General features: G+C 43.1%; 1 protein-coding gene across 10 annotated transcripts in view; it reads left to right on the top strand.

The window, feature by feature from the left end:
- COL15A1 (collagen type XV alpha 1 chain) overlaps positions 1-26203 on the top strand; it is a 299045-nt gene that overhangs the window by 115099 nt on the left and 157743 nt on the right. For all 10 annotated transcript variants that reach the window (XM_054018685.1, XM_054018687.1, XM_054018686.1 and 7 more), the window contains 3 exons: positions 10704-10778; positions 11942-12031; positions 21390-21516. In XM_054018685.1, the coding sequence (XP_053874660.1) occupies positions 10704-10778; positions 11942-12031; positions 21390-21516 (292 nt within the window). The remainder of the gene's footprint in view (positions 1-10703; positions 10779-11941; positions 12032-21389; positions 21517-26203) is intronic.

Genomic DNA, 26203 nt, shown 5'->3' with positions numbered 1-26203 from the left:
TTTGGTCAGCCTAGATGTCTATGACCATTGCAGGATTTAGTTCACAGAGGGTTTGCAACATGGATCTGCAAGTCCAGTTGACAGGACTGGAAGAAAAGGAAGACTGCAGTTTTTCTTGGAGTTTGGGTCTAATGACCCAAACCTCCAAGAAAATTTCAATTTCCAAAGGGAGCATCTCATAGGGAATTGGGTCCCTAGGTTAGGGGAGTGGAAAGAGTTTTTGGAAGAGGTAAGAAAAGGTGGCTCGTTGGGGTTTGTAAGGAGCAGATATATAAAAGAGTGCAGATTTTTCTAGAACATGGTCTGATGTTTACAAACAATTCAAATATCGAACTCCAGGCTTACCTTTTAAGGCTCAATGTAAATATACCATGAGGCTTCCTGTGCCCTTTGTAATTAGCTTTGGTTTAGAGCACTGGTTTGTTTCACTTTTTCTAAGTATATAATTTTAATACAGTAACAGCATTTTTAACTGTGATTTGCTGAGTACACGTATTCCGTACTAAACATTAGCAACAGACTGATCATGTGAGTTACATGACCACCAGCCCACCAGGAGATAGTTTCAGTGAAAGATGTAAGCTGTGTCTACAGTTTATATACTGCTAGAACCTCATGTTGTGGTTCAATGACATGGAATAGACCTAAACATTAGCACGAGGTTTCCAGGCTTTATCAGCCTGATTAAAAACCGCTTCCTGCTGGGACTAGCTTGGAATTCTCAGCCTGCCAACTTACAACTGAAATCTGTCCAAATGTAAAAGCCTGATTCGGTGCCCAGTCAAAATGAAAACATCAGGTTTTTTGTTTTGTCTTCTTTTTACGTCTCCAGTAACTTCAAGTGGTGCATAATAATTTGGGAAATTAACATCTTTCCTGATAAACTAATTAAGCCGCAGTGCCAAATTTCATTGAAGTTTTTGCTTCAGAAAAACAGGTAATACCTTCCTAAACTCACTGGTAGTAGCAGGTCTTGAGCTCCATTTGGTAAGCAATAGGAAGATGCACTTATACTTAGTATCAGAACATTTCAACTTCAGACAACAAAAATTACAATTTAAAGGGCAGCATAGTCTTCCCTCAAAACATGCATGCGACTCCAGTTACGATTAGCAAGCATTGCCCCTGCACTTCTAGCGCTACATTCATCTCTCGTTGTTCATTCTTTTTCATTAGCTAGTGACCAATATAATAGTTTATTAATAATAACTGTTCAGTGCTAGTATCTAGGGCAGGGGTCGGCAACCTTTCAGAAGTGGTGTGCCGAGTCTTCATTTATTCACTCTAATTTAAGGTTTTGCGTGCCGGTAATACATTTTAACATTTTTAGACGGTCTCTTTCTCTAAGTCTATAATATATAACTAAACTATTGTTGTATGTAAAGTAAATAAGGTTTTTAAAATGTTTAAGAAGCTTCATTTAAAATTAAATTAAAATGCAGAGTCCCCCGGACCAGTGGCCAGGACCCGGGCAGTGTGAGTGCCACAGAAAATCAGCTCGCGTGCCGCCTTCGGCACACGTGCCATAGGTTGCCTACCCCTGATCTAGGGTAATTTATCCACTTATCACCTCCATGGACTTAACCCAGTACCCATTGAAGTCAGTGGGAGTCTTTGCATTGACTTCAAATGGGCATTGAATCAGGCTTTGGTAGAGGCCTCATTTCTGTATTAATTTGTGCTAGAGATCTCTGTAGATCTATTGCACCTTTTAAAAAATATATATATAAATCTGAGTGCCAAATTTCACTGTCCTGGCTCATGCAACCAGTCCCATTAAGTTGGTGTGAACTATGGGAGTCCAGCAAATTCAGGCTACTTTGCTTAAGGTCCCTAGCTTTAGGCACCCAAGTTTGAAAGGTTAGGCATAAAGATTGAGATGATGATTTCCACAGTACAGTAGTTTGTATCTGTGCTGAATAGAAATTTATAATGGGTTACACATGGGGTTACACATTTTTTTCCATAAAAATACACAGTTGCACACTGTTTTGTCATGTAATTATGGTTTTCATAGATTCATAGATTCTAGGACTGGAAGGGACCTCGAGAGGTCATCGAGTCCATTCCCCTGCCCTCATGGCAGGACCAAATACTGTCTAGACCATCCCTGATAGACAGTTATCTAACTTACTCTGAAATATCTCCAGAGATGGAGATTCCACAACCTCCATAGGCAATTTATTCCAGTGTTTAACCACCCTGACAGTTAGGAACTTTTTCCTAATGTCCAACCTAAACCTCCCTTGCTGCAGTTTAAGCCCATTGCTTCTTGTTCTATCCTTGGAGGCTAAGGTGAACAAGTTTTCTCCCTCCCATAAAGTCCTTATGACTCCCTTTTAGATACCTGAAAACTGCTATCATGTCCCCTCTCAGTCTTCTCTTTTCCAAACTAAACAAACCCAATTCTTTCAGCCTTCCTTCATAGGTCATGTTCTCTAGAACTTTAATCATTCTTGTTGCTCTTCTCTGGAGCCTCTCCAATTTCTCCACATCTTTCTTGAATTGCGGTGCCCAGAACTGGACACAATACTCCAGTTGAGGCCTAACCAGCGCAGAGTAGAGCGGAAGAATGACTTCTCATGTCTTGCTCACAACACACCTGTTAATGCATCCCAGAATCATGTTTGCTTTTTTTGCAACAGCATCACACTGTTGACTCATATTTAGCTTGTGGTCCACTATAACCCCTAGATCCCTTCTGCTGTACTCCTTCCTAGACAGTCTCTTCCCATTCTGTATGTGTGAAACTGATTTTTCCTTCCTAAGTGGAGCACTTTGCATTTGTCTTTGTTAAACTTAATCCTGTTTACCTCAGACCATTTCTCCAATTTGTCCAGATCATTTTGAATTATGACCCTGTCCTCCAAAGCAGTTGCAATCCCTCCCAGTTTGGTATCATCTGCAAACTTAATAAGCGTACTTTCTATGCCAATATCTAAGTAGTTGATGAAGATATTGAACAGAGCCGGTCCCAAAACAGACCCATGCGGAACCCCACTTGTTATACCTTTCCAGCAGGATTGGGAACCATTAATAACAAGTCTCTGAGTACGGTTATCCAGCCAGTTATGCACCCACCTTATAGTAGCCCCATCTAAATTGTATTTGCCTAGTTTATCGATAAGAATATCATGTGAGATCATATCAAATGCCTTACTAAAGTCTAGGTATACCACATCCACCGCTTCTCCCTTATCCACAAGACTTGTTATCCTATCAAAGAAAGCTATCAGATTGGTTTGAAACAATTTGTTCTTTACAAATCCATGCTGGCTATTCCCTATCACCTTACCACCTTCCAAGTGTTTGCAGATGATTTCCTTAATTACTTGCTCCATTATCTTCCCTGGCACAGAAGTTAAACTAACTGGTCTGTCGTTTCCTGGGTTGTTTTTATTTCCCTTTTTATAGATGGGCACTATATTTGCCCTTTTCCAGTCTTCTGGAATCTCTCCTGTCTCCCATGATTTTCCAAAGATAATAGCTCAGATACCTCCTCTATTAGCTCCTTGAGTATTCTAGGATGCATTTCATCTGGTCCTGGTGACTTGCAGGCATCTAACTTTTCTAAGTGATTTTTAACTTGTTCTTTTTTTATTTTATCTGCTAAACCTACCCCCTTCCCATTAGCATTCACTATGTTAGGCATTCCTTCAGACTTCTCGGTGAAGACCGAAACAAATAAGTCATTAAACATCTCTGCCATTTCCATGTTTCCTGTTACTGTTTCTCCCTCTTCACTGAGCAGTGGGCCTACCCTATCCTTGGTCTTCCTCTTGCTTCTAATATATTGATAAAAAGTCTTCTTGTTTCCCTTTATTCCCATAGCTAGCTTGAGCTCATTTTGTGCCTTTGCCTTTCCAATCTTGCCCCTGCATTCCTGTGTTGTTTGCCTATATTCATCCTTTGTAATCTGTCCTAGTTTCCATTTTTTATATGACTCCTTTTTATTTTTTAGATCATGCAAGATCTCGTGGTTAAGCCAAGGTGGTCTTTTGCCACATTTTCTATCTTTCCTACCCGGCAGAATAGCTTGCTTTTGGGCCCTTAATAGTGTCTCTTTGAAAAACTGCCAACTCTCCTCAGTTGTTTTTCTCCTCAGTCTTGATTCCCATGGGACCTTGCCTATCAGCTCTCTGAGCTTACCAAAATCTGCCTTCCTGAAATCCATTTTCTCTATTTTGCTGTACTCCCTTCTACCCTTCCTTAGAATTGCAAACTTTATGATTTCATGATCACTTTCACCCAAGCTGCCTTCTACTTTCAAATTCTCAATGAGTTCCTCCCTATTTGTTAAAATCAAGTCTAGAACAGCTTCCCCCCAGTAGCTTTTTCAACCTTCTGAAATAAAAAGTTGTCTGCAATGCAGTCCAAGAATTTATTGGATAGTCTGTGCCCCGCTGTGTTATTTTCCCAACATATATTTGGATAGTTGAAGTCCCCCATCACCACCAAATCTTGGGCTTTGGATGATTTTGTTAGTTGTTTAAAAAAAGCCTCATCCATCTCTTCCATCTGGTTAGGTGGCCTGTAGTAGATTCCTAGCATGACTTCACCCTTGTTTTTACCCCTTTTAGCCTAACTCAGAGACTCTCAACACTTCCGTCTCCTATGTCCATCTCCACCTCAGTCCAAGTGTATACATTTTTAATATATAAGGCAAAACCTCCTCCCTTTTCCCCCTGTCTATCCTTCCTGAGCAAGCTGTACCCATCCACACCAACATTCCAATCATTTGTATTATCCCACCAAGTTCCAGTAATGCCAACAATGTCATAGTTATATTTATTTATTAGCACTTCCAATTCTTCTTGCTTATCACCCATACTTCTCGCATTTGTATATAGGCATCTAAGATACTGATTTGATCTTGCCTCCCAGTTTTGCCCTGACCCTCCTTTCTCGCTGCCATTATAGCCCTCTTGTTTCTGACCCATCTCCCAGGTCTCCATGTTCCCCACTTACCCATGGGCTTTGCTCACCTGTCCCCGTTGAACTTAGTTTAAAGCCCTCCTCACTAGGTTAGCCAGTCTGTGTCCAAATAGGGTCCAAATAGGGTTTACCAAATATGGTAAAACAACATGAAACAAACTTAGGCTTATGTGAATTTCAGCAGATATCCTGATTACTTTTTTATCGCATTTGTGAACTTGACTATGGAAGTACAGGTTAGCATGGGCCATAAAACGCTGAATGTTGTAATTCCATTTGAGTTGCACCCATTGCTGAAACTGGAAAAAAGAAGGTGGTGGTTCTCTCCCTCACTCTGGGCACAAGCCAGCTTCCGGACTCTTGACATGCTAAAATCAGACACCACTCACAGCAGATGATGCAAATGTTCAAAATATGATCCCTTATGCTCTGTGGGTCTCCTCAGGCTTGTTTACCCCTCAGTGAGATTCAGATCCATGATGGGCGCAACAGGCATGTGGCTAGGGCTCCAGAGACATGTGATGAGATCAAAATCTCAGCTCTCATGGGAACAATTGTTTCTGGCCCTCATGACTGCAAAGAAAAGCTTGAAAACATGAGCTCAGTGTAACTGACTCGGTGATGTCTGCCTGAGTCTGCAGAGGGGCTGCAACAGATGTCGGAGCTGCAACCTTTATTGCCAAGGAGGAAACTGCCTGGCCCCACACTCTCCACCAAGGCAGACCTGTCATCACTCCTCAGGCTGGGCAACTTGGCTGGAGGTAGTGGCTGGGCTCTGCAGAATTGACTTTACTTTGGGAGGGCTCACTTTGCTCCCCTGGCCTTTTGATTCCAGAGGTCAGACGGGGGGAGGGAAATGGTGGCATCTGCCAAACAACTTCCATTCATGGCACCAGAATGAGCATGATAGAGCATGCAGGTCTGTGATTCTCCCTCTCTTTTCTTACATGATTCACAATGAAAGAGCAAATAATCACTGGATATCTGAACTGCCCATCATCAGACAGTGAGAGGAATGGGAGAGGTCACACATCTCTGAGCTATTGTTTCAGACCTCTGCAAATATCTGCACTGGTTGCACTTGTTTCACCTTGGTAAAGTTTCCTTTGAAACCACTCCCCCCTCCCCCCGATTCTAGAGGCATCCTCAAAAGAGTGCTGGATCGCTGATTCAGCCCAGATCAAATCCTGGTTGCATACACTCCCATTTTATCAAGCCCAAAACTTCTGCTCAGTAGTAAGATACACTGGGCATATGGTTGTATTTTTGATGCTACACTGTGTTAGCCCTACTGTCACAAGGCATGCTGTGGGAGAAGTAGAGAAGCCTAGTGGAGAGTCCTTGACCACAGCACCGTCCCTTGCTGCTGTTCCCAAAAAGAGCACAGTACCCCCCACCCTCCAGCACCCACTGTCAACATTAACATGCATGCAGGGAGCTTTCAACGACTCCACCTTCTCTCTCCCCGCCAACCAACACACATGTCAAACCACCCTCTCCTGCTGCTCCCATCTGTCTCAACACTATTACTTATTACCTCCATTCATCTAGTGTTTCCTCCGCTCATAAAGACAGCCAACAGAAACAGTACTTTTGGAAAGCTTTCCCTTAAGTATACTCCTATCTCATCATGGGAGCAGTAGCACAGAGGGAACAGTGGGCCAGAAGCTCAGAGGCAGCATAGTATAGACATGTATAGACTCCTACCCTGGAGTTTGCATGTATTGTTAAATAACAACAACAGCAACACATAATGCTCAGCCTATGCTTTCTTCTGATCTTAGATCTTCTTGCAGTTTTTTCTCAGCAAGACCCCTCTGTTCCTGCTCCTAGCTCTCTGCTCTCTGAGAGGCACTTGGAGCTACTGTAACATGACTCAGCTGATTGGATATTAGAGTGAGTCAGCAAAAATAACTGCCTCTTTCTACAGGGTTCTAGCTTCCCCTGAGTGACTCATAAGTAGAGCCTTCCATTACTGCATGGAGAGCCCTAGAACCTGCTGCACTTACTGGTGTCTTGCAGGGCTACCAGTTAGCGACGCAGATGCTTGCTATTCACAAAGTATATGAAGAGTGGAGAGATGCATCAAGATACCCTGTAGCCCCTCTAGGCAGACCCAAAGTTTGTTGGAAAGGAGACAGCAAGATACTGGTGGTTGTGTATTAGCAAAGGTGAGGAGGGAGGAAGGAAAAGGCAGGAGAACTTGTACATCCTTCATTGCGGCTGCCATTTTGAGCAAAGGGTGGGGGAACAAAAGCTCAGGAGGCAGAGTGATTGTAGACAAATATGGCCGCACCCTTATAGTACTGGAACTAGGTTGCTTAAAACCCCTTTCCCACAAACTTTTTAATAAAAATATCTTGCAATACTTACTAGATGTGTTCCCCTTTCCCCCTGAAATTTGTTTCTCCTCCTGTGGATGCCATGGTTATGATGTGGTAAACTTCTGGGTCTCCGGGACTGGGTCTACTTCTGTCCCCCAAGGCGATGAGAAGTGAGGGTTAAGTCCTCGTGCTTGGTGCCCGGTCACTGCTTGGTGGTATCCACACAATGCAGTGGCTCAGTGGTGGCATCTCTTCCAAATATACAGTCCAGCCCCTCATCTCAGAGATGGGGGGAGGGATAGCTCAGTGGTTTGAGCATTGGCCTGCTAAACCCAGGGTTGTGAGTTTAATCCTCTGAAGAGAGCAATGAAATCCAGGGCATTAGCAGGAGACCTCACTGATGCGCCACTCACCAAGGCATGATTGCTCAATGAACAAGAGTATGACACAGGTTTCTGAAGTCCCCACAAGATGGAATCACAACGAAAAGATCCTGGCAATGTGTGAGCATTTAAACAGCAAGATGATATCTGGTCAGGATGACTCTGGCACACAGAAGAGGTCACACAGATAGACAGGCAGCCTAAGTACCTAGCAAAGCATCATGAGATACTGATGGGATGACTTGGGAGATGCACAACATTGCTATGGAATGAGGGTATATCCACACCTACTTTGCTTCAGGCAAAATCATCCAACATTTAAGTCAATCTGTTTCTAAAAAAGAACAGGAGTACTTGTGGCACCTTAGAGACTAACAAATTTATTAGAGCATAAGCTTTCGTGGACTACAGCCCACTACTTCGGATGGAAGTGGGCTGTAGTCCACGAAAGCTTATGCTCTAATAAATTTGTTAGTCTCTAAGATGCCACAAGTACTCCTGTTCTTTTTGCGGATACAGACTAACACAGCTGCTACTCTGAAATCTGTTTCTAAAGTAAGGTTAAGAACATGTGTTCAAAGGCCAGACGAGTCATGACAAAATACTTTGTTTGTGGATGTTGGGCATTCTAATGCAAATCAAGTCACGTTGATCTGCAACAAATTTGAAGTGTAGACAAGCCATTAGATTGTAAGCTTTTATGGGAAGTGACCATCTTTTACTTCTGAGTTTCTACAGCAGCTAGCACAAAGGGGTCCTGGTTCGTCACTGGGGCTACTAGAGCAATAAAATAGAAATAATAAATAGATAAAAATGTTAGTAATGAATGTCAGAGGAGGAGGCTTTTGTGTAACAGTGATGTGTGTGTTGTAAAGGGCAAAGAGGAGATCAGTGTTGGATGAGTGGAAGATGAAGGCTGAGGCGCAAAAAGGCAAGGTCTTTTTGGTAGTTTAGACCAACTTCATGGGATCTATCTAGCTATCTATCAGTGCTACCTTGTCCTGAAAATGAAAAGAGAACCAGTGGTTTTGCTTGAGGATGGGGATCGTGTGTGTGTGTGAGAGAGAGAGGGAGAAGATGGCAACAACATTCTTCATGTACTAGAAACCGGAGAGCTGGGACTTAGGTAGAATTAGAGAAGGGATTTGCAATAGTCACTGCACAAGGAGATGAAGACATGGATTTAGATTTCAGCTGAGGTGGAGCTGAAGAATTGATGTATATGGACAATATTGCAGACATTGGGATAGGTAGGTTCATAGACTATTAAAAAAAGGAAGGACATGAAAAATTCAAGGTCCAGGATGGTGCCAATGATATCAGGCAGTGCAGTCAGATGGGAGACCTTGGTCGAGGAGGGAGAGATTGAGTTGTGTCTGAGGATGGGCATCTTATCCATGAGAAGTGCTTCTGACTTAATAAATACAACAGTAATAATCATCCATTTGAATTAATTTGTCACTCATTTGAGAATTTCTGACCAAGAAACCTTAGTGACATTAAAAGTATATGGTCTTCAGAAAAGAATATTGGATGTAGTTCTGTAAGGAATGCCAAAAAGAGCGGAGTTAAGACATAGGAACAAAAATAACCCAGAAATTAGAGAGGCAAAAAAGGGGTGTTTTGGCTTTGCTGTCTTCCAAAGGGTAGAAATGGGCTGAAATAACAGTTCTTCAGGCTTCTAAGTGTACAATAGGACCCCGTATCCAAACTTAGCTGCCTGGCTTTAGGAACCCAAATGAGTGGCCTGATTTTTAGAGATGTGGGTGCTTAATTTTAACCCCCCAGGTTTGAAAATGTGATCTAATTTTCTTTAAAGGTAGTTTTAACAAATGTAAACTGTTAGGGTTAAGTATTTTGAATATATAGCACACCACTGTGTGTACTTGTAGGGAGCATAGCATATTTTTTAAATACTGTCTCAGAAGTTGCCCAGTTGCATACTCTTTCTGAACCCAAAGCTGGACTTCAGAGGAACATTGTGCATGTTTCCATGAAGAGTTTTACATAGTTGTTAGACTTCTGCACCATTTACTATGCTTTGTGCACACATTTTACATGTCTTCATATATTCAAATTAAGTACTTACATATACCTTTTGAATGGATTTTTCTATTAGAGCATGCATGTTACTGTGTGTTCTCTTTCTTAACCCATATTTAAGTGGCTCATAAATTTGGCAAGCATATTTCTTTTGAGCTGACGTTTTCCATGCTTGCTTTCAGCCCAAAGGGACACTTGTTTGGAAAGTTTTTGAGGAAAATATGGTTCAGCTGTTTTTGAGTATTGCATGTGCTAAAGAAATAGACTGTTCCCATTTCCCACTGTTGTTAGTAACTCACATTGCTGTGCTATCGCTGGGTTGCTACTGCTTTAAAACAAGATTAAGTTTTGTTGGTAAAATTAGACAAGCTATTTGATTTGTTTATCATTTACAATATTAAAATTTATGTAAAATGTATTATTCTAACCATTTAAAGTGACAGATTAAATGTCAGGATGATTTATTGAAGAGAAATCTGAATAACTATGTGAGCAGTTTCACAAGGCATATCATGTAACTATTATCCTAGTAACAAACTCATAAATTATATAACAAATTTTATAAACTGAATAGGATATTGAAATATGAAATATGGCTTAAGTAATCCAGCCAATGTACTCAGAATTAATTCTCTGGAAGAGCCCTATTCATACCAATTGAAACTGCACCACCAATAACAATTCCTTAATTTTTTTTTATTTTCACCATCTATTAGCAATAATAATCTCAGCAGAGGGCATTTTCTAGAGATTGATGAGTGGCTTAATTAATGACCCTTCAGGCTATGTTTTGGGCCATCAAGCACCTTACAGCTGATGAGGCTCTCCAAGAACTTCCCAGCTTCTGTGGTAGTGGTGGTTAATATTTAAGGCCATGTGTGTTACTAGCCAAACTTCATGCTTTAGATAATTTTCCAAAGTAAACAGGGTCCAGTCTGTCCTTTTTCCCCCCACAGTGCTTTCATGAAGGTTATTTGAAGAGAACACTTCCTTGAACTGCTTTTGTTATTTCATGTAGGGGTCGATTCAACAACTAATGATCAAACCTGACCCAAGGGCTACTGAAGACCAATGTGAAGATGATGACCCATATGTGAGTACTCACACACACACCTCTCCATCTGTTTTCAGTGGTTCTGTGCCAAGGATTTGAATTACAATAGCACTTTTTAAACTAAACTGTTAGGAGCTGGGATGTAGGCAGTCTTTCTTAGTGGTCAGAGAGCAGATGTCAGGTCTAGTGGGCAGAGTAGGCATCTAGGTCGGGGAGCGGAAGCAGAAGTCAGAAAGCTGGAGTCAACTGCCAAATACCAGAGCTAGGGGGTCCAGCCAGAGTCAGGACCAAAATCGAAGCTGAGAATCGGAGCCAAGGCCAGATACCAAATGCCAGACCCAAGGGTTGAACCAGAGTTGGAGTCAGAAGTCAGAGCCAGGATTGGTAGCCAATGGTCATGAGCAAAGTGAAAGGGCAGGAACCAGAGAGAGGCAGGGATCAGGCATGGAGTAGGAGCAAAGTGGAAGCTAGGAGTGCGGAACAGGTCTGCAGCAGAGCAGGACTCAGGAACAGAGTTGGATACAGATTGCAGGATTCAGGCAAGAGGAGGGTGAAACATGGCAGCAGCAGCAAAAAGTTTGCACAGTTGCTTGGACAGTCCTCCCAGCTCACTTCCTAGCTTAAGTAGTGGGTGTGAGCCAGTCAGGTAGCCGTAGGCCTTGGGAGCTCCGACTGGACTTCCTGTGGGGGCTGGCCTTCCAAGTTTAGAGAGATGCTGCTTCATCCAGCTCCCTTGGTGGTGACAAGGGAGTGTCAGAGATCCAGGGTCCCCACAGCCAGGCATTCTAAACCTGCCCCCTTGGATCCTTACAAAAACAAATGGTAGTCTCTCTTCTTTGGAACACACTGAAATGCTTGAAAGTGTTTTGTTGTGTGCTTTGTTTTGTGCTGTTCCCCTTGGAAGCCAGAATCCTCAAAGAATTTCCCAATCTTTAGTTTCCATCACCTTTGAGTCCTTGAGTGGTGACATTCATTTTGCTAATATACTCATCTCCATACTCTACTTTAAATGCAGAAATAAGTTACTTTATTAAAATAATACTGGAATTAAGTTGCTGAGAAATACACATAACTAATTTTTCCCACGTAACTACAAGTGAAAAGTGAAGCACAAAAGAATCCGAAGAGCTATTTTATGCTAGAATGTAACATTCTGACTCTGGAATTTTCTAAACTCATTCTAATGATTTGCTTTTGTGTAGGCATCGGGAGATTCTAGTGGCACTGGTAGCATTCAAGAGCAGGAAGGTCTTCCTGAGACAGAAGAAGTCATTGCATCTTCTCAACCCCTAGTAAGTGTCAGCAATTATTCAGCTTTACCTTTCTGCGTTACCAGTACTTCAAGTAGTGAGGCGCAAATGCTGCCATTGGATACTCATTTGCAGCACCCTCTGAGGTCAATCAGAGTGACATGTGCCCTACCAGAATTTGGCCTTGGAAGTCCAACTTCCTTCAGGCTTGATAGTGAATTAACAAATTTGCCCCAAGCAAGGGGCAGCACATTGTTATGCTGCTCCTGGAGCAGAGTCATGTGGAGGGAGTGTGACTTAGTGACTCTCAGAAGTTCTCTTATCATATAGGTTTACAAGACAGTATTGCAGGATCCTGCCTTCATTTTTTCCCTCAGGCCCTTTTTAAAAGTGTCTCTACAACATTCTGTTAACCCTCTTTGATGCAGGGTGATACGCAGCTGACCTAATGTGTTTTGTTTCAGTATTTTTAAAATCTATCCTGACTGTTCAGTGATTGGACTCTTGCCTTGTTCACTTACTACACACTGCCTGTCTTGTCAACATACGGCTCAGACCTTTTTTCATTTACACCAACATAAATCTGGATTTAGTCCAGAATTGCACCGTAGTCATTGAATATAGACCATGGCCAAAATTCGGCCTAGATCTGCAGGATTTGTATCATTCACTAGGTATCCCTGCCACATTCACTGTATGCTGTATAGCCTTCCACCCCGGCTCTCCTTATTCCACCCTGTACTCTTTGGGAGACCTGATGAAGGAAGGAATGTATTTCCTGCCTGTATTCAAGTAAGTGTTTGTTACTTGTTACTGTAATCCATTTAAAATAATTAATAGAAGAAGGGGGGTTAAATATAAGAAGCCCCCCCCCCCCCCCATGTTACTCTGGCCATATCAGGAGCTTGATGAGATGCAGAATACCACAAATGAATTGCAAAGGTGATTCTTTCTTTGATTCAATTTAATTTCTTCCTCAAAACACAGACTAAAGGGACCCTTATCTGTATGCAACACAAGAGGACAAGGAGTGCCTGAGACCTAGGGACCTGGCTTAGATATAGAATGAACCAGAATGTTCAGAAAAATTATTTCTTGTATAAGAAAAATAGAAGGTTTTTCCTGTACTAAGCTACACTGTTTTAGTAGACTATCCTATGTATTACCTTGACTTTTCCGTGATTACTTCCAAGTTTCCACAGAACACACCCTTTTGCAGATCATCTGCGTGCTACTTCTTTAAAGGAGTAATTTGGCAGAGCATTAAACCAACTGGAAGACTTTGGCTACCACTTCTGCTTCGGGGGGAGTTTTGGTAGAATAGTGAGTTCCATGCTGCAGTGCTGTGGCATGGAAACATCTCTTGCCAGTAGACTGTGTTTTTCTTGGTAACCCATAGCAATGGGTGTCAGGTGACAAGTCTAAAAATAACCTGTTTAAAAGGCAAAGATGTTGTACTGACCTTACTAAGTAAAAGGAAGGTGGTTTGTATATGCTTTTAAGGAACAGGTAAAGAGTTTGCATTCTCCCCTTGAGTAGAAAGTTGCAGTTTGAGATGTGCTAGCAATGTAATTCTAATTTATATCATGAGAAGTGAACTAGAAGTAAAATAGCAACAGAGGGTCCTGTGGCACCTTTAAGACTAACAGAAGTATTGGGAGCATGAGCTTTCGTGGGTAAGAACCTCACTTCTGCTCCCAATACTTCTGTTAGTTTTAAAGGTGCCACAGGACCCTCTGTTGCTTTTTACAGATTCAGACTAACACGGCTACCCCTCTGATACTAGAAGTAAAATAGTTACTACCCATGGGTCAAGTATACCCCCATGTTCACAAATTTATCAAGCTGCTAAACTGTGACCTGTTCCCTTGTACCACACTTCTGAGACCTCCACTGCACTAGACAGGAAATCTCTGTGGAAAGATGTCAAGGTTTAACATTGTCAGGGTAGTACAAGAATGTCATATCTTCTTGGAAAAAACAATATAGTGTGTGCTTTTTTTTTTTTTTTGGCATGCTCTGTAGCATTTGCCTGCAGTGAACTAGAAGCTGGTAATTAAGAATCAATGCCAAGGGAAGTGACAACTCCAGCACTATTGGGGTGTATTATAGGAATGATGAAGCTGTGGTTGGTATTAATTGGGGAAGCAAACTATTCCACTTTCCTGTAGGCCTCTTCAGGACAGCCACACACATGGGCACAACTAAACCATTGCAAACCTTTTCAATACATCTCTAATTTACATATCACTCTTTCAATTTTTCCACAAATCCATCTCCATAAAACAAGACACACTCACATGCCCTGATATTCTGTTATTTATTTCTGTTGTTCTAAAAGTGGTTTGTACACTGGGAAGGAAACTGAGCCTAAGAGAGAATTGTTTTTTAGAATTGCAAAGCTGCTGCTTTCCCTTCAGATGGAAATATTATGCTAATATAGCAAACATGGAGAATGAATCTTCAGAAGAATTTTGTTTAAAACCTTAAAAGCAAGCAACATCTATACATTCTTGTATTCATTTTACATTCACTTTTTCAGTAATGATTTGTCTTTTTTAGTGTGCCTTGAAACAAAGGGAATCTGTGTGAAGTCCTAGTTACAGCTATAGTAAGGCTCTTTGTATGAGATAATCACCCCATGCTTTACAGTGCCTAGGTTTCTGAGCCAAACAGTCATAATCCTGAAGGCTTGTAAATGATCATTTCCCATAAACTGTAAGAATTCACGTGAAAGTTCTTTCTTAGGCAACATACATAACTTAGTGTTTTTAAAAAATGTGTTACAATAATGTCCTTAAACTTCAAAAAAAGCAGCACCACTATACTAATAACTTGTAAGATTTACGTTGCCTTTTTAAAAAGCTATGGGTTTTTGCCAAATGTGCGATGTCTAAATGTGACTCGTTGGATATGTATGCTTTCCAGTGTGAATGTCCATGGATTTTTAATGTGCCTTTTTTTTTTTAGAAATAGTCAAGAAGGGACGTAGACTAATGACAATATAATAATCAATACAGTCACTGATAGATGCTTCTGAAAAAGTTTGTATTCATGTAATGCTATTACAAATTGCCAAGCAAACTCTCCAAGATTAGTAGTTCAAAGTACATTCCCATGCTAGTCTGGAATGAAAAAAATCCAGGGTCATAATTGACAACATAGCTGCTGAATGAAGAATTTTATCCGTGCCAAGGATGCATAATCTAGTCGTTTGTATTCTGCTAAATTCTACTGTACTTTGTAGTAACAATAGATTGAACTGTTTGGGATATTTCAGTACATTTCCATTCAACAGACTGTACATAGTTTTTCAGCATGGGGAATCATCAGGAAAGAGAGATGGCTCTTTCTAGAAGAGCTGCCACTCTGAAACGAGTTAATTATGGATACCCTGGTATACTTTACTCAATCCGTGACCAGCATTGGCAGAATTTATCAGTGGGAACCATGGGGGGAGGGGAGAGGAGTCCCTAAAGCTAATCATTAAATGCGGCCAAATATGAGAATGGGATTAAAGGAAGTGAAAGGAATATTGGGGATTGTTATTTTCCGATTGGATTCATTTCTATTTTTATACTACATAATTAGATAATCAGTTTTCTAGATACTTTCCATTTATGCTTTCATGCTGGGCCTAACTTGTTGACTCTTCCCTGTTCTGATACCATCCACTGTCTTTTCTTAAATTCAAAGCCTTAAAAATTTAAAATGTAGAAACAAATGCTCCAAATATGTTTTGCCAACTTTACAATTCATTTCTTGTCACCAAAACGCGTATAAGCAGAAATGTAAATGATGATGATCAATCCACGGCTCATAAAATATACATTGGGCTATATGTATGTGTAATACTTGACAGCCTGTACTGGATTGTCCTATTTAATCAGGAATAAAATGCATAATCTACTAAAAGGCGTTTTCTTTAAGGAAAACAACAATAGCAACATAGCTATTGTAGTTAGAGAATTAGGGCAAGATTATGACAAGGGGACATAAGTGCCGTGCACGCGCACGCGCGCACACACACACACACACTTTCATAGCCTACCTGAATTGCCACTCTGTGCACTGGGGGAGAGCAGACTGTGCTGCGCCATTGCTTTCTTCTCTCCCTCCAGCTCATATGCAGGTGGGCGAGAAGTGGGATAGAGTGCCAGTAATGGGTAGAGAATTGGCTGGTGCAAGGGAAGAGTCTGTTGCACCCTTTAAAATGCCTTAGTAAAATTACTCTTCCCCAGGTGCAGCTCTCGAGTCACAGTTCCTTCCTGGGGCAGGGATGTAAAGCCTCAGTCTAGTCCTTAGGAATTAGCATTGAAGGTGACAAAAAAGAAATTCCATCATCTTGTGGGGAAAATGTACTATAGTTCTGAACAAGGATTAAATCAATCCTAGAGTTTAGAGCTGGAAAATACCTGCTGGGCATCTAGTCCATCTCCCTGACAATGCAGGATTGCTCCCGAAAGCACATTCTCTAGAGTCCTGTCTACTCTCATTTCAAATACACCATTCACCACTTTCCTTGGGAATTAGTTATACAGCCTAAAGATTGGGCAGAAGCCAGGGTGCGTGGAGCACTTAACGCTAGTGTTGACCAGGGAGTGTAAATGAGAATAATGGGATGAAGTAAGGAAACAGAATATTTAGGTTGAATATCATTGTAAGCAGGGCTGGCTCTGGCTTTTTTGCCACCCCAGGCAAAAAAGCCTCCCGCCGCGTGCCCTCCTCCCCCCCGGCGTGACAGGGGAGGGCGCCGAGCCCGGCTGGGGCCCTGCTCTCCCCGACCGGCTAGAGCACCGGAAGGAGGACGGCGAGCCCGGCCATGGGCCCACTCTCCCCGGGTGTGCTCTGCCCCCCTCCAGGTGCCGCCCCAAGCACATGCTTGAACGGCTGGTGCCTGGAACCAGCCCTGATTGTAAGCTCCTCACCAGCCCAGGAAAAACCCATTGCCACATCTAAGTCTCTTTCAGGCCATTGCCTCAGGGCCTGGTTTATTAATTGAAACACAAACTCTCAAATTCACACAAAACAAAGCTATTCCCTTGATCAACACAGGCTACAGGAGCCCAGAAGCCTTTCCCCCGGCACCTTCTTTCTTCCCTCTACCCATCCCCCCACTTCAGGGCCTGCTACAGGACCCCACTTGCTTCCTGTAGCTCTCTTCTCCACCTGAGCTCTCTCAGCCCTTTATAGGGACTACTTGTTCCCTTCCTGCTGTGTCTGATAACTGAAGAGGGCTGAATGCCCCCTGGCCACCTAAGTCCTAGGCCCATACACCCTGTTACAGTCATGAAATATTTCTCTCTATGTTGCATTCTCCCAAGGGAAGTGTTGGAAACCCTCTTGCTTGGCACATTGACATCTGGACCCTCTCCTGTGAGGTGCTGAGTGCCCTATGTGATTTCTGAATGCCTTCTGAACTTGATTGGGAGAGGAGAGTCCTCAGCACCTCACCTGAGGTGCTCATCACCTTGTAGATTTGAGTCCTAAATGTACAACAACAAACCATTCTGGACTGGCAGAGCGGTGAACTAGATGACCTAACAGGTCTTTCCCTTCTCTACATTCTAAAGGCCAGAAAACCTCCTCCCATAGAGAAACTTGTGCGTGAGTTTCCACAGAGACAGAAAACTGTGAGCTCATGGAGTTTCCTGGGAATCACCCCTCCAGACGGAGCGTTTTGTGGGGCTGTGGAGCTTGGCTGTGAGCGAGAACTCCCAACCACAGAGACCCTGGAGATCCACTTTGAAGGGACCCAGGTAGAAGGCGAGGACATAGGAACTGTCCATGCATGGCTGCACTTCCACACAGCTCCTGTAGTTTCTCTCCCCCTGCAGCAGCCAGGTTGCTATTGCCTTTGCCTGTCCTCTATGGCTGCCACAGAGGGAGTTAACCCAGCTCCAACCTCTGTGGACTTCTGTCCAGATTTATACATGGAAATTCATTGGGTCTGCAGCCTTTGCTCTGCTCCAGCCACTCCCACCCTTTCCTTCATATCCCCACAGAACACTTGCAGAGGGGTTGCCTTCTGTTCCATCAATGTGCACCCCAAAAAAGCCATCCATCCTCCCTGTGCTGGGGTAGAGTGCATGTATGCAAAGGGAATACTCCAGCCCTATGATTCTAACACAGATCCCTGTGACCCACACCATACACCTCCTCCCAGCTTAGTATATTGCTCTTTATCATTAACCTTTTGCATACAGGTCTTCAGCCAGTTTTCTTTTTACTTGACAATGCTCCTGTCCAAACCAGTGTGGATTAATTTTGAGAGATTTCATGGGGCACTGTTAAATGCTTTGCTAAAATCCAATCATAGTATATTTGGTTTACTGTTTTCTTTATCTACTAATCCTTGTAATTCTATCAAGTAATCAAATTTATGTGGCATGATTTTATTTTTATTAACATGCAGTGTGCTGCTTATTGCTCATTGTTCTATTCTCTTTTGCATGTATAGCCATTTTTTTTCCCCTCAGTATTTTCCCCATTATCTTTCTAGGGAAGGAAGTCAGATTTTGGGGTGGGATTATCAAGATCACTTTATTTTCCTTTTATTCAAGGTTATCCATTATTTAATATTAGTAAAAGTAAATCTTTCCTCTGTTTAATTTATCTTCACATTAATGTAAAACATTTGATACCAATAATTGAACAAAGCCAGGGATTATTCTTTTCTATCTGTTGTTTTTATGTAGTATTGGTTATACAGAAGCAGAAGAGGAAAGTCACTGGAGACTGTATTTAGAGGAAAAAATATCTGCTCCTTTTGCAGGAGGCATAGGCATCAAGATCCAACCTTATTAAAGGATTTATATACACAAAGTCCAGTACTGCATGTTAAAACATGGCAAAGCTTAATGCTCTAGGTTTATTATAATTCAGATCAACCGATTACATTTAAGGGTACATTAAGCTGTTGGCTCCAATGAATAGTTGGAGTATGCTTGTAGGGAATATCATAAAAAAGGTATACAAAAATAAAGGAAAAGAGAAGATAAGGAGCGAACACAAATATATGTAATCTGTTAGAGCAAAGGTATTTGAAATCCAGTCTAATCAATGGAAAGACACCTGTTGACTTCATTGGGAGTTGGATCTGGCCCACACTGAACAAGACTTCTGGTATTCTTTGTTCTTTAAGCTTTGAAAGAAATTGCAAGTCAGAATTGACTTCCTAAAACAAATATGGGTCTGTCTACACTGCAATTAGACACCTGTGGCTGGCCCATGCCGGCTGACTTGGGCTAAGGGGCTGTTTAACTGCACTGTAGACATTCGGGCTCTGGGACCCTCCCACTATACACGGTCCCAGAGTCCAGGCTCCAGCCCAAGCCCGAACATCTACACTGCAGTTAAACAGCCCCTTAGCCCGAGCCCTGCAAGCCTGAGTCAACTGGCACAGGCCAGCCGCAGGTTTTTAATTGCAGTATAGACATACCCTATGTTTCCTCAGAGCTTTACAAGTAACTGAAGTGAAGCCATGATGCCTTCAATAGCTATTTTATCTTATTTTTTTATGACCAGTAGCAAGACTCAAATCTGGAAATAGCAGGAATCTGCACCCACCAATTATAATTGTGACTTGTATTGTGATTGCACAATGGGGACTAGGGTACCTACGTGCTAGGTGCTGTACAAACATAGAACAAAAAGACAGTCCCTGCCCCCAAGAGCTTAGTATTCAGTCCTCCCCTCTGTGCTGTCACTGTCCTTCCTTTTAAAATGAGGACAGCATGTAAGTGGATGTTGAACTTGAAGCATGTGCTTAGTTTCCATTGATTTCAATGAGATCTGAGCACACGCTTAAGTGCTGTCTTGAATAGGGATGCTTTCCTGAATAAGGGCCTTAAACCTTATTTCTAGTGTTCAGGGTCGGCTCCAGGGTTTTTGCCGCCCCAAGCGGCAGAAAAAAAAGAAAAAAAGCCACGATCGCGATCATCGGCAGCTCCACCGCGTCGCTTTCTTCTTTGGTGGCAATTCGGCGGCAGGTCCTTCCCTCTGAGAGGGACCGAGGAACCCGCTGCCGAATTGCCGCCGAAGAGCCCAACGTGCCGCCCCTTCCACTTGGCCGCCCCAAGCACCTGCTTGCTCAGCTGGTGCCTGGAGCCAGCCCTGCTAGTGTTTTATTAAACCCAGCCAACTGCTTTGAAAGGGTTTCCCTCTTGTATATACATAAAAACAGAAGGATACTATCAGGCTAAAGATGTTCTAGGTATAATTCCATTCTTTTACAGGTATAGCAAAATATGTTAAAATTCCTTATTACCATTATGTGCATCTCTGCCAGATTCTTTGGCCCACTACATGTGCTCCATGTTGCTATGGCAACACAAATCACATTTAAACCTGGCTTAATTGGCCAGAGGAGGACTGAGTAGGGCAATCCTCTGGTGGCACAAAGCCAGCTCTGTCTCGAGCCTCTGAGGGATAGTCTATATGAACAGTTAGTGCATGGCAAGCTGGGATGTAACTCTACCTCATACTAACATGCCATGCCAAACTGTCCACGTGGACCTTGTTGCCATGCACTAAAGGTCTATAATGCCCTTTGGTCTACTCCCATTATAAAGTGTATAGTTTAAAGTGCACTAAGGAAATTTTAGTCACGTCAGCAGGGTCCACACAGACAGTGCATGGCAAAGTAGATTTACACCCCAGCTTGCCACAAACTAACTGTTTGTATAGACAAGCCCTGAGTGTATGTGGTGGGACAGGTGTGCTCCTACACCTAGCCAATCCCAGGCTGCTGAAATTGCCACTATGGCCTATGGGCAGCCAGCAGAAGACAGAGCAGACTGCCAGCTCTGTGGATAGGGCTGGCACTGGCCAGCTCCAGGACCAAGAAGCCACAATGGTGGCTTAATGCCGCCTGTGCCCTCTCCAGAATGGTGCCAAATGTGTCTTACCAGGCCCAGAGGATCTGGATTTCAGATCTGTCTGCTAGCCTTTCAGGAGAACTTAGTTGAAACTTTTATACATATTGTATGAAATTCATATTAAAATCATTTGGCTATAAATTAGAGAGATGGTTCCTGCCAAACAGAAATGAGGTATTTAAGAAAGAACAGCAGTTAAAGAGAAAAACCTTTATTGTAATGTAATGCAAATACTACTTGTTAGTAAATGTTAATTTTATTGGTACCTACCTTTTAGCAGTAACAGAAAACACATTCAAAAGAATTAGGCATTATTAGGAACAAGTGCATAAAAAAGTGCTATTTGGAAGAAAATCAAGACTCTAGTTGAAATTCATAAATATAACCAGTTTGTTTATGCTCTGAAGTAGAACAAACCTATTGATTCATTTTATATGGTAAGACTTTTCTCAGGAATAACGATCAAACATGTTTGCTTTACTTTCTTGCTAAGCAATTGTTTGGGAATTTATTTTTTTTAGCCCGAGGAAACAACAGCTGGACCTGTAGGAGCACCTCCAACTGTATCAGCTCAATCAGAAGAAATGGATTTCTCAGGACATCATATATTAGATGAAACACCTGAACTACCTACAATCAAAGAACAAGGCACTATCATATTACCCTTTTTTACTTCTATGCTCTTCACGGCCGGGCCTATATTTTCTCTGTATAGAAAGCATGTGGCAAATTTTGGATGCTACCTGAAATATACATAATCATTTTAAATATCTTAGATATTCTGTTTATTATGATGGGCATCTCATCAGTACTGAACGTCATGAGCCTACTGCAGGGTAAAATACATTTTTCACCAAACAGTTGCACTTTGAATTTTTCAAATTGATCCATTGTAACAGTGGTTATAGGTAGAGACTACAACCCCTCCTGTGCCCCTTTTTGGTAACCATGGGGCTCACAAATCATTTAACCACACCTTGGGCAAAAAAGATCCTTAGTTCTTAGATGTACAAAGAGCAGGCATACCTCTCTCAACAAAGATGAGTCCCAATCATAGCTGCATTTAACTAAACTATAGTTTATTTGAGAGGAAAAACAGATAAAACAAAGAATTAAAATAAATTCTTGGTCTGTATGAATCTCAGTGGACAGTAATGCAAGCCAGCGGACATGCATACCCACCAGTTCTGGTGTCCTGCAGTAGTGTACCTGGTCAACTGTGCAGTACTATATGTAGGAAGGATGTTTACTTCTCTAACTTCTGCTTAGATCAGCTGATACCTGGGAACGTGAAGTATCATTACCCCATCTTAGAATGTATAAATATAAATGTTATTGGTTCTAAAATTGTCCAGCCCCTTTTAAAAATTTAGCTCCAGTATTTAATTCTGTGATCTCTTATGATAGTGAATTCTGCATACTTAACAACACTGTTATCCATCACAGTAATGTCTGAGCACCACACAGACAAATGTATCTTTGCCATACCCTGTGAGGTGGGGAGTATTATCCCCAATTTACAGTGGAGAAACAGGCACAGAGAGATTAAGGGCCAGATTCTCAAAGGTCTTTAGGCACAGAGAGGTGCCTAGTGGGATTTTCAGAAGTACGTAGGCACCTAAACTTATGTTGATTTCAGTGGGAGTTAATTGTCTAGGCACTTTTGAAAATCAAACTTTGTCCCAAATTGCCTCTTAAGGCACCTAAATTCCTTTAAAAATCTGGCCCGAAGTGACTTGGTCAAGGTCAAACAAGAAGTCTGTGACAGGGCCAAGAATTGAACCCAGATCTCTTGAGCTCCAGCCTACTATCTTAGCAACAGGGTCACTTAACTGTCATTCATTGGATGGTCATGATGATGAAAGGTGAGAAACTGTGAGGGATAAAAAATCTAAAATGTGAGGCACCGTTTTCCCAATGTGTATAGAGTACTTGATCCTATGTAGTGCAGGTCTGGAGCATTTCATGTGCAAGTGCCAGGTACAAAGTGCTAAGCAGGGCACAAAGCACAGAAGAACCCAATTCTCCAATAGTGAAAAAACTGCAGCACACAACCATATTACTAGAGCAGGAATCAGCAATAGGTGTAAGGACAAAGAGGAGACTGCATAACCAATTACCTCACTCTTAGGCCTGGTCTACACTACGAGTTTAGGTCGACTTTAGCAGCGTTAAATCGAATTAAGCCTGGACACGTTCACACGACGAAGCCCTTTCTTTCGACTTAAGGGGCCCTTTAAACCGGTTTCTTTACTCCACCTCCGACGAGGGGATTAGCGATAAAATCGGCCTTAGCGGGTCGGAATTGGGGTAGTGTGGACGGAATTCGATGTTATTGTCCTCCGGGAGCTATCCCACAGTGCGTCATTGTGACCGCTCTGGACAGCACTCTCAACTCAGATGCACTGACCAGGTAGACAGGAAAAGCCCCGCGAACGTTTGAATTTCATTTCCTGTTTGCCCAGCATGGAGAGCACAGGTGACCACGCAGAGCTCATCAGCACAGGTAACCGTGATGGAGTCCCAGGATCGCAAAAGAGCTCCAGCATGGACCGAACGGGAGGTATGGGATCTGCTCGCCATATGGGGAGATGAATCAGTGCTAGCTGAACTCCGTAGCAGTAAACGAAATGGCAAAATATTAGAAAAGGTCTCCAAGGCCATGAAGGACAGAGGCCATAACAGAGACGCACAGCAGTGCCACGTGAAAATTAAGGAGCTAAGGCAAGCCTACCACAAAGCCAGAGAGGCAAACGGAAGGTCCGGGGCAGAGCCGTAAACATGCCACTTCTACGCGGAGCTGCATGCCATGCTAGGGGGTGCAGCCACCACTACCCCAACCGTGTGCTATGACTCCGTCACTGGAGAAACACACAGGGAAGAGGGTTCGGGGTACGAGGAAGATGAGGATGAAGATAATATAGATAGCTCACAGCAGCAAGGAAGCGGAGAAACCGGTTTCCCCAACAGCCAGGATATGTTTATCACCCTGCACCTGGAGCCAGTAACCCCCGAACTCACCCAAGGCGTGCTCCCAGACCCTGAAGGCACACAGGGGACCTCTGGTGAGTGTACCTTTGTAAATATTACACATGGTTTAAAAGCAAGTGTGTTTAATGATTAATGATTAATTTGCCCTGGCAATCGCAGCCAGTACAGCTACTGGAAAAGTCTGTTAACGTGTATGGGGATGGAGCGGAAATCCTCCAGGGACATCTCCAGAAAGCTCTCCTTGACGTACTCCCAAAGCCTTTGCAAAAGGTTTTTGGGGAGGGCTGCCTTATCCCGTCCGCCATGGTAGGACACTTTACCACGCTAGGCCAGTAGCACGTAGTCTGGAATCATTGCATAACAAAACATGGCAGCGTATGGTCCCGGTGTTTGCTGGCATGCAGACAACATCCATTCCTTATCGCTCTTTGTTATCCTCCAGAGAGTGATATCATTCACAGTCACCTGGTTGAAATGGGGTGATTTTATTAAGGGGACATTCAGAGGTGCCCGTTCCTGCTCGGCTGAACAGAAATGTTCCCCGCTGTTAGCCACGCGGTGGGGGGGAGGCGTGAAGTGATCATCCCCGATAATTGGGTGTGTGTGTGCGGAGGGTAGTTGGGTTTGTGCTGCATGTTAACCCGGAAACCCCAGCCCCTCCTTTTACATTGCAAACCCATTTTAAATGGCCAACCCAATGGGTGCTTGGTATGGGAAATGAGGGCGCTACTGTTTGAAACCATTCCCACATGTTAAGAAGGTTAAAAAAGCCAAAAGACTGTGGCTTACCATGGCTGCCTGCAAGCCGAAATCTGTTGCCTGGCACTGCGTGAGTGATCTCTCACACCAAACCGGCAGGCCCTCAATATAAGAGGAAAAATGCGACCTTGTAACGAAAGCACATGTGCTGTGTAATGTGAACAGCAAAATTTAACGTGAAAGAGTGTACCCATTGTTCTCTAAAATGTGTCTTTTTTAACCACCTCTCCCTTGTCCTCCACCAGCTGCAAATGTTTCTCCTTCACAGAGGCTAGTGAAGATTAGAAGGAGAAAACAGCGGACTCGGGATGACATGTTCACAGAGCTCCAGATGTCCTCCCACGCTGAAAGAGCACAGCAGAATGCGTGGAGGCAGTCAATGTCAGACTACAGAAAAGCACAGTATGAACGAGAGGAGAGGTGGCGGGCTGAAGCGCAGGATGAACAGAGCAAGTGGCGGGCTGAAGATGATAGGTGGCGTCAGCTTGCAGACAGAAGGCAAGAGTCGATGCTCCGGCTGCTGGAGCATCAAACTGATATGCTCCAGCGTATGGTTGAGCTGTAGGAAAGGCAGCAGGAGCAGAGACCGCCGCTACAGCCCCTGTGTAACCAACAGCCCTCCTCCCCAAGTTCCATAGCCTCCTCACCCAGACACCCAAAAACACGGTGGGGGGGCCTCCGGCCACCCAGTCACTCCACCCCAGATGATTGCCCGAGCATCATAGATTCATAGATTCATAGACTCTAAGGTCAGAAGGGACCATTATGATCATCTAGTCTGACCTCCCGCATGATGCGGGCCACAAAAGCCGACCCACCCACTCCTGGAAGAATTCTCTCCCTTGACTCAGCTGTTGAAGTCCCCAAATCGTGATTTAAAGACTTCAAATCGCTGAGAATTCTCCAGCAAGCGACCCCTGCCCCATGCTGCAGAGGAAGGCAAAAAACCTCCAGGGCCTCTGCCAATCTACCCTGGAGGAAAATTCCTTCCCGACCCCAAATATGGCGATCAGCAGAACCCCGAGCATGCGGGCAAGATTCTCTAGACAGACCCTCTGGAAAAAGTTCTATGTAGTAACTTTTAATATCCCATCATTGACCATTGTTGCTAATTACCAGCGATGGCACGTTATTGACCTATTGACTAAAATCACTTTATCCCATCAAACCATCCCCTCCATAAACTTATCAAGCTTAATCAGCCTTCTTTTGGTTAAGGTAATCAAACAAAGCTCCTCGAGTCTCCTTTCATATGACAGATTTTCCATTCCTCGGATCATCCTAGTGGCCCTCCTCTGTACCCGTTCCAGTTTGATTTCATCCTTTTTAAACATGGGAGACCAGAACTGCACACAGTACTCCAAATGAGGTCTCACCAGTGCCTTGTATAACGGAACCAGCACCTCCTTATCCCTACTAGAAATACCTCGCCTAAAGCATCCCAAGACCAAATTAGCTTTTTTCACGGCCACGTCACATTGGCGACTCATAGTCATCCTGCGGTCCACCAGGACTCCGAGGTCCTTCTCCTCTTCCGTTACTTCCAACCGATGTTTCCCTAGCTTATAAATAAAATTCTTGTTAT

The sequence above is a fragment of the Malaclemys terrapin genome, chromosome 2, assembly GCF_027887155.1.
Source record: "Malaclemys terrapin pileata isolate rMalTer1 chromosome 2, rMalTer1.hap1, whole genome shotgun sequence".
NCBI classification, from domain to species: Eukaryota; Metazoa; Chordata; order Testudines; family Emydidae; genus Malaclemys; species Malaclemys terrapin.
This window is presented reverse-complemented; position numbering and strand designations above follow the sequence as displayed.